Below are 14,225 nucleotides of genomic sequence, written 5' to 3'. Positions count from 1 at the left end.
GAGGCGGCCAAGGCCTTGGGTCTTGAGCTCCCCGTCGCGGCCTTGAGGACTAACCTCCTCACCAAGGTCCTTAAACCGCTGGCAAGCTCTTCGGAGCCTCTACTGCCATTTAATGAGGCCCTTACTGACGTTCTGTTGGGCACTTAATCCAGGCCCGCTACGGGTCCCCCTGTAGATCGGAACGTGGCCAGGCGCCACCGCCCGGCCCCGGGCGACCCTACCTTCCTGTCCACCCACCCCACCCCTGAGAGCCTGGTTATCCAGGCCTCTAACTCCCAGACTGCATTCCCAAATGCCCCACCTGATCTGAAAGAAACAGGTTAGTATTAGATTCGTTACCTTAGAACAGAGGTCTTCAAACTTTTTGATGCCGAGACCCCCTTGTAAAACCTTTTTAGGCGTAAGGACCCCCTTCCGACAAAGGTTTCTAGAAACTGGTACTCCTCATCATCAACTTTTGACAACCATAAATGCGCCTGTTAGACCTCATCACATCCATCCATCATTCATCCACCCACACTTTCACACATCCATCCATCCTTTCATCCTTACATCCATCCTTCCATCCAGATATCCATCCTTCAACCATCCACCCTTTCATCCTTCCATTCATACATCCATCCTTTACCCATCCCCCCTTCCATCCATCCACCCATCATTCATCCACCCACCTTTTCACACATCCATCCATCATTCATCCATGCAACCTTTTATCCATCCACCCTTTCATCCTCCCATCCATCCTTCATCCGTCCACCCTTTCATCCTTCCATCCATCCACCCTTTCATCCATTCATCCACCCTTTCATCCTTACATCCATACATCTATCCTTCATTCATCCACCCTTTCATCCTTCCATCCATACATCCATCCTTCATCCAGCCACCCTTTCATCCATCCATCCACCCACCCTTTCATCCATCCATCCATCCATCATTCATCCCCTCACCTTTTCACACATCCATCCATGCATCATTCATCCATGCAACCTTTTATCCATCCATACTTCATCCACCTTTTCATCCTTCCATCCATCCATCAGCCGTCCACCCTTTCATCCTTCCACCCATCATTCATCCCCCCACCTTTTCACACATCCATCCATGCATCATTCATCCATACAACTTTTTATCCATCCATACATCCACCCACCCTTTCATCCATCCTTCATCCGTCCACCCTTTCATCCTTCCTTCCATCCATCCACCCTTTCATTCATTCATTCATCCACCCTTCATCCATCCACCCTTTCATCCTGACATCCATACATTTATCCTTCATCCATCTATCCTTCCCCCATTCACCCTTTCGTCCTTCCATCCACCCTTTCATCCATCCATTCACCCATCATTCATCCACCCATCTTTTTACACATCCATGCAACCATCATTCATCCATGCAACCTTTTATCCATCCATACATCCTTCATCCATCTACCCTTCCATCCCTCCATCCACCCTTTCATCCATCCATCCACCCTTTCATCCATCCATCCTTTCATCCATCCATTCACCCTTTCATCCATCCATCCACCCTTTCATCCTTCCATCCATCCACCCTTTCATCCTTCCATCCATCCACCCTTTCATCCTTCCATCCATCCACCCTTTCATCCATCCACCCTTTCATCCATCCACTCATCATTCATCCACCCACCTTTTCACATATCCATCCATCCTTCATCCTTACATCCATCCATCCATCCACCCATCATACATCCACCCACCTTTTCTGTGACTCTCTCATGGGGGGTAGGAGGGGGGGAGGGTCAGTATCTTTGTGTCTTCTTCCTTCTTTCCCGCTCATGGGAAGGCATCTCTGCCCCTCCCTGCTGGGGGCGGGAGGGGTGGGACGTGTCATGGGACCCACATCTCCAGGCGCGCAACATCCATTATACTCAAAGGGCTACACTACAGCCTGCTCCCCCAGACCCCACTCCCCACCCACTTTCCCCAATCCCCCAGCTCGTGTGTGTGAGCCCGGCTGAAACCGTTTCAGGGACACACACACAGCCACACCCGAGTACTTGACAGGTCTTTAAAAGACCTTCTACTTGTTAATGAGCCTTTGATGTTTTTCACACCTCGGTGTGAATTAGGCCTCCGCCATGAGCACCCTCGATCAGCCCAACGCCAGGAATTGCATGAGCCTGACAGAATCTGCGACCCCCTTCCAAGAACTCCACGACCCCCCTGGGGGTCGCGCCCCACAGATTGAAGACCTCTGCCTTAGAATATCCCCAGGCGTCAGACTGGATCCGGAAACCTTTGCGTAGCAGTACCCTTGCGCGTCGGTAGGCGTCGTCTGCGGCTCCGCGTCCGTCGTCGGCGTCATTGGCGCTGGGATGACGTCGCCGGAGTACTTAGACTCCGCCCTTGTGCGCTGATGTCAGTTCTTCTTTTTTCCGCGCCAGCAAGCGCCGATCCGGAAAAAGTGGTACCCTTAGTCAATTTTTCATGAAACTTTTTCAATAATTTTTGATCTTTCTTCGAAGTCGAACGACTTCGACAGTGCCGGTAGGGATGCCTGGGTTCAAGCCCTGCGTCGACTGCAGCCGACTGATGTTGGTTACCGACCCCCATCGCCGGTGTCTACATTGCCTGGGGCCCCGACTGCGCTACCTCGAGCTCCGGCAGTCGGCCCTGCGCCGTTCGAGCTCCCGGTCCGAAAGGAGGTCGAGGGACCGGTCGCGGGGCCAGGGTCATCATAGCTCGGGGATTCGACACCACTCCTCAGACTCCAAGTCCTCAGGTAAGAGGCACAAGAAGTCGAAGAAGCGACATCGCTCTTCTGACTCCTCCGATGCTCGCGCGTCGCGGCCAGGGGTTCGGGCGACACTGCCCATGCGGCTCCGCGGCCTGCTCCATACCCTCCGGTCCCTGGGCAGAACGCGAAGCCGGAGGAGATCGATGCCTTTCTCACGGCCATGAGGTCGCTCACTCCTCCGTCGGGTTCCGCGGCGCCTTCAGGCCCCAGGGTCCCGACTGGTTGCTTCGGCCCCGGCGCTGTCGGGTGCTTCGGCCCCGGCACCGTCGGCGACTTCGGTGCCGACGCCACAGGGCCACGCTGGATCCGGTTCCGGATCCGGGTCATCGCCGGTCGACCTTACGACCTCGCCGGCACCGGCCCCTAGGGTGTCGCCCCAGAAGCCGTTCCCGAACGACGTCGTCCCCGGTCCTCCCCTCGACCTGGTTCCGACGCCGGAGCGACTCCGCACGACGCCGCCGCATTCGGCGTTGAGAGAAGACTTTCTTCTATGATCCGGCCCCATCGTTTGACCCTGAGTACCAGAAGATGGGTGGCGAGGCAGATTGGGAGGGGTCTGAGGACCCTCTGGCACGTGAGTGCCAGTCTTATTAGGACTGGGCAGGTTTGCCAGATAATGCCAGTGGTTTGGACACTTCGCCAGACACTGGTTTTGTCTCCCATCCTACTGTGGCTTAGGAGGAGGGGGCTGCCTATAGTGTGGTGTTGACGCGGCCGGCCAAGACCTTATCCGTTGAACTCCCCGTCGCGGGCGTGAGGACTAACCTCCTCACTGAGGTCCTTAAACCGCAAGCAAGCTCTTCGGAGCCTCTGTTGCTGTTTGAGGCCTTGTCTGACGTTCTTCTGGGCATCTGGTCCAGGCCCACTACAGGTCCCCCTGTAGATAGGAACGTGGCCAGACGCCACCCCCTGGCTCCGGGCGACCCATGCTTCCTGTCTACCCACCCCACTCCGAGCCTGGTCATACAGGCCTCTAACTCCCAGACCGCATTCCCGACGGCTCTGTAGTGTAGTTCCTATTTTCCCTGTAGGCCCTGCGCATTGGAATAACATAAACAACAGTGTAGACGTAGGACTGAGGTCATCTAGGTCTCTACTGACTATGTTAGACTTAATTTAGGTTTGCGCTGAGGTTCTTGACTGAATAGGAAGTGATCAGCTTCCCTGGCTCAGACAAGAAGGGATGCAGCTTCCAACAACCGCATAAACATGACAACTTTGCTCCCTCAGAATAAGAGTCAATCTCTAGAGTCGTGTGAAACAATAGACAGCTATTTCACTCAGTCAGATGTGCATTCTTAGGTTCACCAGAGTGCAGAGAATAGAGAGACGGGCGTTTTCAATAAAAGGTATTATTTATTGAGCAGTCTTCCTTCTCATGCAAGAGAAATGAATTGCCACAATTGCAATACTTAATGCAAAGTAAAGTACGTACAGTAAAAGGAGTATTATGAAAGCATTGATATGGTTTCTTAGCGATAAGACACTTTAAAATGGATAAAATATATATACATATATACATAGGCGAACGTGCTCAACTGGTGCTTCTAAAATACGCCTACCCCGGTGTACCTGACCTAAGCCTAATACGTGGGAAGGAGTAAGTAAGTAGCAGTTTAAGTTAAGTAGGTTTTTGCCAAGAATCTGACTCAAGAATTCTCTCTAAGGGTTTAGTCAGCACTGTACCTTGGGAATAGAATGTAGGAGGTCTGGTATCTCTCTCTCTGGACTCGATATCCCAGTCCCCCGCAAGGGTAGGCTGGAAACGCCGGAGCTGGATTTTCTCGGCAGGAGAAAAGACAGCGTCTTTCTCAGCGCGTCAAAGAGGAGGGGCAGCGTCCGTGGGCTCTCTGCGTCTGCTGGGCTCTCTGCAAGTAGATTAGCTGCTCTGCTCTGAAACCACCACCGTGTGTTTGCTTAAGGCAACGTTGGTATATTTATACCTGAAAGGTGCCGTGTTTGACGTAAGGTTTGGACATAAGACGTCAATAAAGATGTCACTAAGAACTGGTCGTTCTTACAGTGCTCGCAGGAGTTCTATTACAAATCAAAACAAAGCAAGCAAGGATTTCCTAGCTTGCTGGAGGTTTGGTGTGTTGAAAGAACTCGTTGTGCTTTCTAGGAATCTAAGGAAGTAGCTTTTGCCATGCCTTGGGCTGCAAGGGCGATTTACTGAAATATGGATCTGTTTCTTATGCCATTATAGGGGTATTTATTGATTATAGCCGTGTAAGGGCATAAAATGATAATATTGATTCAGGTTCCTAGATAAAAACACGACAGCTCCCCCGATCGGGAATCCAAGAGGTACGAACAGTATGGTAAGAAGATGTTCTCCTCACTGAGTATGGGGTTGCGCTCAGTTAACACCCCGTGCCCCTTGGACTGTTATTCCCACTCTCTGTCGGACACGGTCGCGGATGTGCTGCCACAGTGTCCGGAGGAGGCCCGAGCTAAACTCGCCCAAGCCCTTGCGGAGGGTCGAGATGCGGCACGGTATTCCATCCGGTGTGGGCTGGATACAACGGACTCGCTAGGCAGAGCAATGGTAACAACGGTGGCGATTCGTCGCCACGCCTGGCTGAGGTCTGCCAACTGTTCGGCTGATGTCCAAAACACCCTTATGGAAATGCTGTTTGATGGCCGTCGCCTCTTTGGCGAGAAGGCACACAGTGCGCTTGAGCGCTTTAAGGACTCGAGGGCTATGGCCAAGTCCTTGGGCCTGTCGACCCTGCCCCAGCAAACTGCTGCCTTATGCTCCTTTCGTGGCCAAGGAAGGGGCGCCCGACACGTCCTGCCAGCCACAGGCCGCAGACTTAACATCCAGCGCGGTGGCGGACGTGGTAACCGCCGTGGCGGTGCCCGGGGACAACGCCGAGGCCAGTCCACATCCACCCCGCGGCATCCGCCTCAAAGTCCTCCTAGTCCGAGTTTTCAGGCCCACGTGAGGCCAGTGGGAGCAGGGTTCGCCATCACCTCCTCCACTGGCGCGACATCACTTCGGACAGGTGGGTGCTGCAAATCGTCCGAAGGGGCTACTCCCTCCCCTTCGAGGCGACCCCTCCAGCCATGCCACCGCAGTACCACCACATGTCGGAGGATCACTTGAATCTTCTGCGAGAGGAAGTTACGGCCCTCTTGGCCAAGGGGGCCATCGAGCGCGTTCCTGGGCCAGAAGTAGATTGTGGTTGTTACTCCCACTACTTTCTGGTTCCCAAGAAGGGCAAAGGGGGCCTACGCCCTATCTTGGACCTGCGGAACGTATCCGGAAGGAGAAGTTCAAGATGCTGACACTGGCTCAGGTCTTAGCTGCCCTGGACCCGGGAGACTGGATGGTAGCGTTGGACTTGCAGGACGATTATTTTCACATCCCCATCCTGCCGGCCCACCGGCGCTATCTGCAGTTCACGGAAGGCCACAAGCACTTTCAGTTTACCGTGCTCCCCTTCGGCCTTACCAGCGCCCCACGGGTGTTCACGAACGTGATGGCGGTGGTCGCAGCTCATCTGTGCAGGGTAGGGTAGGGGTTTCAGTCTTCCCCTGCCTCGACGACTGGTTGTTGAAGGCGGGCTCTCCCCTTGTGAATATCCCCCTGCCTCAGCAACGTTCGGAAAATTCTTTTGTAGCACGCCGGCGTGGACGACGTCACAGGAGCACGGCATCGCGCACCACTCCGACTGACGTCACCAACTCCTTATTAGGCCAACGTCGGCGTGATGACATCAGTTCCCTTTTATCAGCATCGTCGACACTAACAGTTTCTTGGGATCTTCTGTGTTACGGATAGTTACTTTGTTACTATTGTGGACTTTTGTTCTGTATCTTCTTGGTTTTGCTGTCTTCCGTCAAGATGTCAATGAACAAGACAGGATTTAAGCCATGCGATTCATGTGGGAGGATGATGTCCATCACCGATCCTCATCGAGAATGGCTATGGTGTCTGGGTTCGGATCACGACGTCAAGGGTTGTCGATCCTGTTCAAAAATGAACCCAAAGGCTCTTCGGGAACGGGAGGCGAAACTTCTAGTTGCCAAAATGAAGGGTAAGGAAGCCAAGAGGACTTCGAGGTCAAGATCGAGATGTTCGAGGTCCCGATCGAGGTCGGCGTCAAAGTCGGCTTTGGGTCATTGTAGGAAGGTGGATATCTGCCTATGGTTGCCCCCAACTTTTTGCCTGGTATTTAGCTGGTTTTTCGACTTAGTTGACCTGGGGCCCTGCTATTCAGGACCCCAGGCCCACTACTCTCTCTGTAAAATGGATTTCATGTAGTCTAGGTACATATCTAATTGGATACTGAGACACCTTATCAGCCCCTGTACAGTCTACCTTAGGTACCCAGGGCTTAGGTGCACCCAGGGCCTACCAGGGGCTGCAGCATGTATTCTGCCACCCCTGGCTGGCCATCCAAATCTGACACAACTGGCTGATCAATCAGCTGGGGCAAGGTGGTGTAAACACCCTTTGCTTTAGATATAGTATCTCTATATCTAACCCTAAAATGGACACATATACTCCTATAAGTCACTCCTATGGCAGGCCTTAACAATCCTGGAGGCAGAGTGCTTGGAATTATGTGAGATAGTGCTCTGGCATGAGCTGAGCCTGTCTACAGCTTTCGGAAAGTCCTTTAGCTGTTTCCATGATAACACTATACCATATACTCTTAAGTGCATTATAACCTCGCGGTTATTGCTAACTTTGGTATAGCATTATCAAAACATGTCGAGTAAGGTGTCATACGAATTGGAATACTACCCCCTCGCCAATTCTGGCGACGGGGGTAGCATTCCACCCTTCTAGAGGGACACGACATGTACCTAACTGTGAACCCCGGTTAAAGGTAACTCGAGCCTCAGCATCACAAAATGGATGCTGCCACCGCAGACACAAGTCTGACCCCCTGCTGCTGGGAGTCCTTCCAGCGAGGGAGGCTTGGACAAAGGGTTTCCTGCCTTGGGAGGTGCTAGCACCACCCCAGACAGGATTTTGTGTATTAGGTAGGACCGGGCTGAAAGGAATGAGACATGCCTGGGGCACACAAGGTGCCCTGTGCATACACCGGTTCAAACCAGTTGCTGGGGGACTCCAGCCCCAGCCCCAGCCCTGGCGTGACACCGGACAAAGGATAGGGGGTGTAACCACCCCCCTTCCTGGTCCCACCCATAGGAGGGACCTAGTGATAGTGCAGCCCCCTTTAGCAGGATAAAGGTAGGAGCGGGTCCCATTCCAAATCAGATTAATCCTGAACTGAAACTCTACAAGAAGAAACTCTGGACTTCGACTTTCTACACAGAAGACTGAAGAAATCTCCCTTGTGGGCAAGGAGTGTCCACCGTGCACAAGCAGGCACCATCAGCGTCCAGCGGCTTCCCTTTGTCGTCTTCCCTCGAGGATCCAGACTTCAGAGCCCGACGAGACCCGGATTCCCAGACCTCTCCGACCTCTACCTACATCTGCAGCACAGCTGAGATCCGTCGTCGCGATCAGGTGAAGGTGGACGCTTGTCTCAGCAGCCACGTGGACCAGGCGGTGTCTTCGACGACCAGGATGGAGGCACGAGCTGTCCCACGCAGGCTCTCGCTGTCGGCGGTGTTGTCTCCGGATTCGGGTTCAACAGGCCTTGTCTAAGGCAACCCATGCGGTGAGTGGAAACGGCGTCTGGAGTGGACCAGGAGGGTCCGGGGTGCTCCTCTTTTGGAAGGGAGCAAGGGCCAGTCTGGAGCAACCAGACCAGCGGCAAAGTTGTCGGTGTTTGTCGTCTAGGAGGTCACTAGCCAGCCGGCAAGTGACCAGACAACGTGTCGAGCAGCAAACAGGCAGAAGGGCCCCACGCAGATCTCGTGGATGCTGGAGGGCTGATCTTCGATGCAGGAGCTGCTCGGGGTCGGGGATTCTCAGTCCCCTAAGCACTTGAACGAGGAGGCCTCGGAAGTCGTGCTGGTGCGAAGTGCTGCTTCTTTCAAGATGGCCGGTCCCGCGTGTCTCGTCGCACCCATGGGTCTCAGCTCGGCTGCAGATGTGGGTTGAGGTTGGAGAGGTCTGGGAATCCGGGTCTCGTCGGGCTCTGAAGTCTGGATCCTTTGCAGGAAGACTACAAAGGGAAGGTCCGGGACGCTGATGGTGCCTGCAGATGCAGGGTGGACACTCCTTGCCCACAAGGGAGATTCCTTCTGTCTTCTGTGGAGCAGAACGTCGAGGTCCAGAGTTTCTTCTTGTGAAGTTGATCAGTATAATCTAATTTGGAATGGGACCAGCTCCTACCTTTATTCAGCTAAAGGGGGCTGCACTACGACTAGGTCCCTCCTCTGGGTGGGACCAGGAAGGGGGTGGTTACACCCCCTTTCCTTTGTCCGGTCCTGCGCCAGCTCTGGGGCTGGAGTGCCCCAAGAACTGGTTTGGACCGGCATATGCACAGGGACACCTTGTGTGCCCCAGGCATGTCTCATTCCTTTCAGCCCTGGCCTACCTAATACACAAAATCCTGTCTGGGGTGGTGCTAGCACCTCCCAAGGCAGGAAACCCTTTGTCCGAGTCTCCCTCGCTGGAAGGACTCCCAGCAGCAGGAGGTCAGACTTGTGTCTGTGGTGGCAGCATCCATTTTGTGATGCTGAGGCTCGAGTTAACTTTAACCGGGGTTCACAGTTACATCCATGTCGTGTCCCTCTAGAAGGGTGGAATGCTAACCCCGTCACCAGAATTGGCGAGGGGTTAGTATTCCAATTCGTATGACACCTTACTCGACATGTTTTGATAATGCGATACCAAAGTTAGCAAATAACCGCGAGGATTATAATGCACTTAAGAGTATATGGTACGCGTTATCATGGAACAGCTATTAGGACTTGGTTCCGCAAGCTGCAAACGGGCTCAGCTCATGCCAGAGCACCATCTCACATAATTCCAAGCACTCTGCCTTCAGGATTGTTAAGGCCTGCCATAGGAGTGACTGATAGGAATCTATGTGTCCATTTTTAGGGTTAGATATAGAGATACTATATCTAAAGCAAAGGGTGATTACACCACCTTGCCCCAGCTGTCGTGCAGCCAGTTGTGTCAGATTTGGGTGGCCAGCCAGGGGTGGCAAAATACATGCTGCAGCCCCTGGTAGGCCCTGGGTACACCTATGCCCTGAGTTACATGGTCTGATAAGGTGGCCCAGTACCAATTGGTAAATGCACCTAAGGTACATGTGTCAATTTAGTGAGAGAACAGCTAGGCTGTGGGTCTGATTAGCAGGCCCACAGCCAGGGAAGTCGTAAACCAGTGAAGCAAAAAGCAAATATCTGGGGTGATCATAGGATTGCAGACCCTACTCTCCTACATGACCCCCCCCCCCCCAAACTTTGGGACAATAAACTAACCTTGACCAGGTGAGTCTTCTTGCTCTAAGTGGAAATACCTGGAGAGCCCATCTGCATTGCCATGATCAGTGCCAGGTCTATGCTCCACTGTAAAATCCATCCCCTGTAGGGAAATAAACCACCTAAGCAGTTTGGGGTTTTCACCCTTCATCTGATTTAGCCACAAGAGGGGCGTATGGTCGGTCTGAATCTTGAAATGAGTGCCAAACAAGTATGGCCTCAGTTTCTTCAGGGCCCAAACCACAGCAAAGGCCTCCCTCTCAATAGCTGACCAATTTTTCTCTCTGGGGGTCAGCCTTCTGCTAATAAAAGCAATGGGCTGGTCCTGGCCATCAAAATTCAGCTGAGATAGAACAGCTCCCACACCCAACTCAGAAGCATCTGTTTGGACAATGAATGGTTTGGAGTAGTCTGGACTCTTTAGGATAGGTGCTGTGCACATGGCCTGCTTTAAGTCATCGAATGCTTTTTGACAGCCTGCTGTCCACTGAACTTTCTTTGGCATCTTTTTACTTGTCAGGTCATTAAGTGGAGTCACAATTGATCCATAATTTCTGACAAATTTCCTGTAAAAACCAGTCAGGCCCAAGAAAGCTCAAACCTGAGTCTGGGTGGTTGGAGGAGCCCAGTCCTTGATGGATTGTATCTTGCTCTCCAGTGGCTGAACCTGGCCTCCACCTACAAGGTGGCCCAGGTATACAACCTGTGTCTGCCCTATCTGGCACTTGGTGGCCATGATAGTGAGACCTGCTGCTTGCAGTGCCTCTAACACTTTCCTCAGGTGGACCAGGTGATCCTCCAAGGTGGAACTAAAGACAGCTGTATCATCAAGATATGCTGCACAGAAGTCATCCAGCCCAGTGAGAACTTGATTCACTTGAACTTGAACTTGATTCACCAGCCTTTGGAAGGTGGCAGGTGCATATTTCAGACCAAAGGGCATTACCACAAATTGATAATGCCCACCAGGGGTTGAAAATGCTGTCTGGGGCTTGGCTTCCTCAGCTAACCTGATTTGCCAATACCCAGCTGTCAGGTCAAATGTACTTAAGTAGTTGGCAGAAGCCAATCTATCTATAAGCTCATCTGCCCTTGGTATTGGGTGGGCATCACTCTTAGTGACTGCATTGAGGCCCCTGTAGTCTACGCAGAACCTCATCTCTTTCTTACCACCCTGGGTGTGAGGTTTAGGCACTAGAACTACTGGACTAGCCCAAGGGCTATCTGAGGGCTCAATGACTCCCAGCTCCAACATTTTCTGCACTTCAGATTTAATGCAGTCTCTGACATGATCAGGCTGCCTGTAGATGTTACTCTTAACTGGCAGGCTGTCACCAGTGTCAACCTCATGGGTACACCAATTGGTTTGACTGGGTGTCAGAGAGAACATATGTCTAAAGGATTGAAGAACTTGTTTGCAATCCTTTTGCTGATGTTCAGAGAGGCTGCCACAAAAGACAACACCATCTACTGACCCATCATCAGGGTTCTGAGTGAGCAGGTCTGGGAGAGGGTCACTCTCCTCCTCCTGTCCCTCATCTGTGGCCATGAGCAAGCTCATGTCCTTCCTGTCGACATATGCCTTGAGCCTATTCACATGGAGCACCCTGGGGGGACTCCTGGGAGTTCCAAGGTCCACCAGGTAGGTGACCTCTCCCTTTTTCTCAATGATTGTGTGGGGCCCAGACCATTTGTCTTTGAGTGCTGCTGGGGCCACTGGCTCCAACACCCACACCTTCTGTCCAGGCTTGTACACAGTCAGGACAGCCTTTTGGTCATGCCAAGCTTTTTGGAGTTCTTGGCTTGCCTCAAGGTTTTTAGAAGCCTTTTCCATATAGACTCAGCCATCCTGGAGCGGAGACCAAGTACATACTCCACTATGTTGGTTGTAGGCTTTTTGAGAGGTCTCTCCCATCCTTCCTTCACCAAACACAGGGGTCCTCTTACAGGATGTCCATACAAAAGTTCAAAAGGGCTGTAGCCAACCCCCTTCTGTGGGACTTCTCTATAAGCAAACAAAAGGCAAGGTATCAGGACATCCCATCTACGCCTGAGCTTTTCAGGTAGTCCATGAATCATCCCTTTTAGGGTCCTGTTGAACCTTTCAACAAGCCCATTGCATTGTGGATGATAGGGTGTGGTGAACTTGTAGTTGACACCACATTCCTTCCACATAGCAGTCAGATATCCTGACATGAAGTTTGCATCTCTGTCAGAGACAACCTCCTTAGGGAAGCCCACTCTGGAGAACACTCCAACTAGGGCTCTTGCCACAACAGGTGCTGTAGTGGACCTAAGGGGAATAGCTTCAGGATACCTGGTGGCATGGTCCACCACCACCAGTATAAACTTGTGCCCTGATGCTGTCTGGGGTTCCATTGGACCAACAATGTCAATCCCCACTCTTTCAAAGGGTACCCCCACCACAGGCATTGGTATAAGGGGGGCCTTTGTTGTGCCACCTGACTTACCACTGGCTTGGCAAGTGACACAGGAGCGACAAAACTCCCTGGTATCTTCATTCATGTGAGGCCAGTGAAAGTGTGAGACAATTCTGTCCCAAGTCTTATTCTGGCCTAAGTGTCCTGCAAGGGGAATCTCATGGGCCAAGGTAAGAAGGAAACCTCTCTGAGACAAGGGGATAACCAGCCTCCTGGTTGCACCAGGTTTGGGGTCTCTTGCCTCTGAGTATAGGAGTCCATCATCCTAGTATACCCTATGGGCACCTGTGGCGTTCCCTGCAGCCTCAGCAGCAGCCTGCTGTCTGAGGGGTTCAAGAGAAGGGCAGTCTAACTGTGCCTTCCCCAGGTCTTCTCTGGAGGGTCCCCCTGAACCCAGAAACTCAACCTGATCAGGTTCAAGTTCTTTAGGCTCAGTTTCCCTCAGCTTTTTGAGGTCAGCCTCCTCTGAGACGTGATCCACAACCTGGGGCAAGGGGGAAGGCAATGCCTTAACCCTACTGCTCTATTTCTTGGAAGGTGTCTGGTTCATTGTTCCAGGATCCAGCACCTGTTCAGTGGGGCATCTTCTGGCCTGTGACCTAGTCACAGCAAGGACATGTGCTGGCACACCTAACATTTCCATGTGAGTCCTCTGCTCCACTTCTGACCATAATGATGACTCCAAATCATTGCCCAACAAACATTCAACTGGGAGGTCTGAACTAACCACAACTTTCTTTTGGCCACTTACCCCTCCCCAGGAGAAATCAACAATTGCCATACTATGGTTGGTAGTGACATTGCTGGCATTGGTCACTAGGTAGTCTGTACCTAGTATGATCTGACCAGGGTCCACAAAGTTAGGCGTCACCATTGTGACACTGGCACAAGTGTCCTGTAGGCCTAAGCCATTTTTCCATTTATAAAAGGTGTCTGTCTGTATTTTCCCAAAGTATTGGGACTTGCATCAGGGGATAAGTGGTACTGGGTTGCAATAGTGGCTGATGGCGCCCCCTGCTGACCCTCTTGAGTTATTTCAGAAGTTTTTTTATCCTGTCTGGCACCTTTTGTGACTCATAAAGTGATGAATCTGTGGTTAGGTAGAGTATCTACCAGAATGAGAGTTACCAAAGGTAAGTAACTTTCTATTCACTCTTAAAAACTGCTCTTAGCTTTACTTTTTCTTTTATAGATAACTGATTTCAATCAACGTAGAAGTGAAAGATCTTCAAGTGATTTGGATGATTTTCTGGAACTAGAGAAGCGGCAGTTAATGAGACCTGATGATGAGCAAGAGCTTGAGGTAAGAAATTTTGAATTTAAAATCTGTCAGAAGCATTTGAAATTTGTGTTCACCCAGATGAGATCTCTTTTGGTAGTAAGTAGTGCTGAATAGACCCTCCCATGCACAGTATCCCGGAGTACATTTTATAAAATATATTAATTAAAACTTTTCGTTGTAGAAAAACCACATTTTCAGAGCAAAAATAATGTTGTTGCCTAACTGTAGGTTTTATTTGCCAAACTATGTTTATTTATTTTTAAGAAAGAAGCTAGTTGATTCTTTAGATATCACTTTTAAGCACTTGAGATGTATGACTTTGTCCCTAGGTTCCATATATGGGTTTTTAGTGGATACAGGCTGCTAGTGGCCA

General features: G+C 51.5%; 1 protein-coding gene across 2 annotated transcripts in view; it reads left to right on the top strand.

Annotated features, from left to right (window-relative positions):
- Positions 1–14,225, top strand: part of VPS13D (vacuolar protein sorting 13 homolog D) — a 2,754,556-nt gene that overhangs the window by 2,371,274 nt on the left and 369,057 nt on the right. For both annotated transcript variants that reach the window (XM_086921894.1, XM_086921893.1), the window contains exon 59: positions 13,763–13,873. In XM_086921894.1, the coding sequence (XP_086778020.1) occupies positions 13,763–13,873 (111 nt within the window). The remainder of the gene's footprint in view (positions 1–13,762; positions 13,874–14,225) is intronic.

Source organism: Lissotriton vulgaris, chromosome 5 (genome assembly GCF_964263255.1).
Source record: "Lissotriton vulgaris chromosome 5, aLisVul1.2, whole genome shotgun sequence".
Classification (NCBI taxonomy): Eukaryota; Metazoa; Chordata; class Amphibia; order Caudata; family Salamandridae; genus Lissotriton; species Lissotriton vulgaris.
The sequence above is the reverse complement of the archived record's forward strand: the minus strand, read 5'-3'. Positions and strand labels throughout refer to the sequence as shown.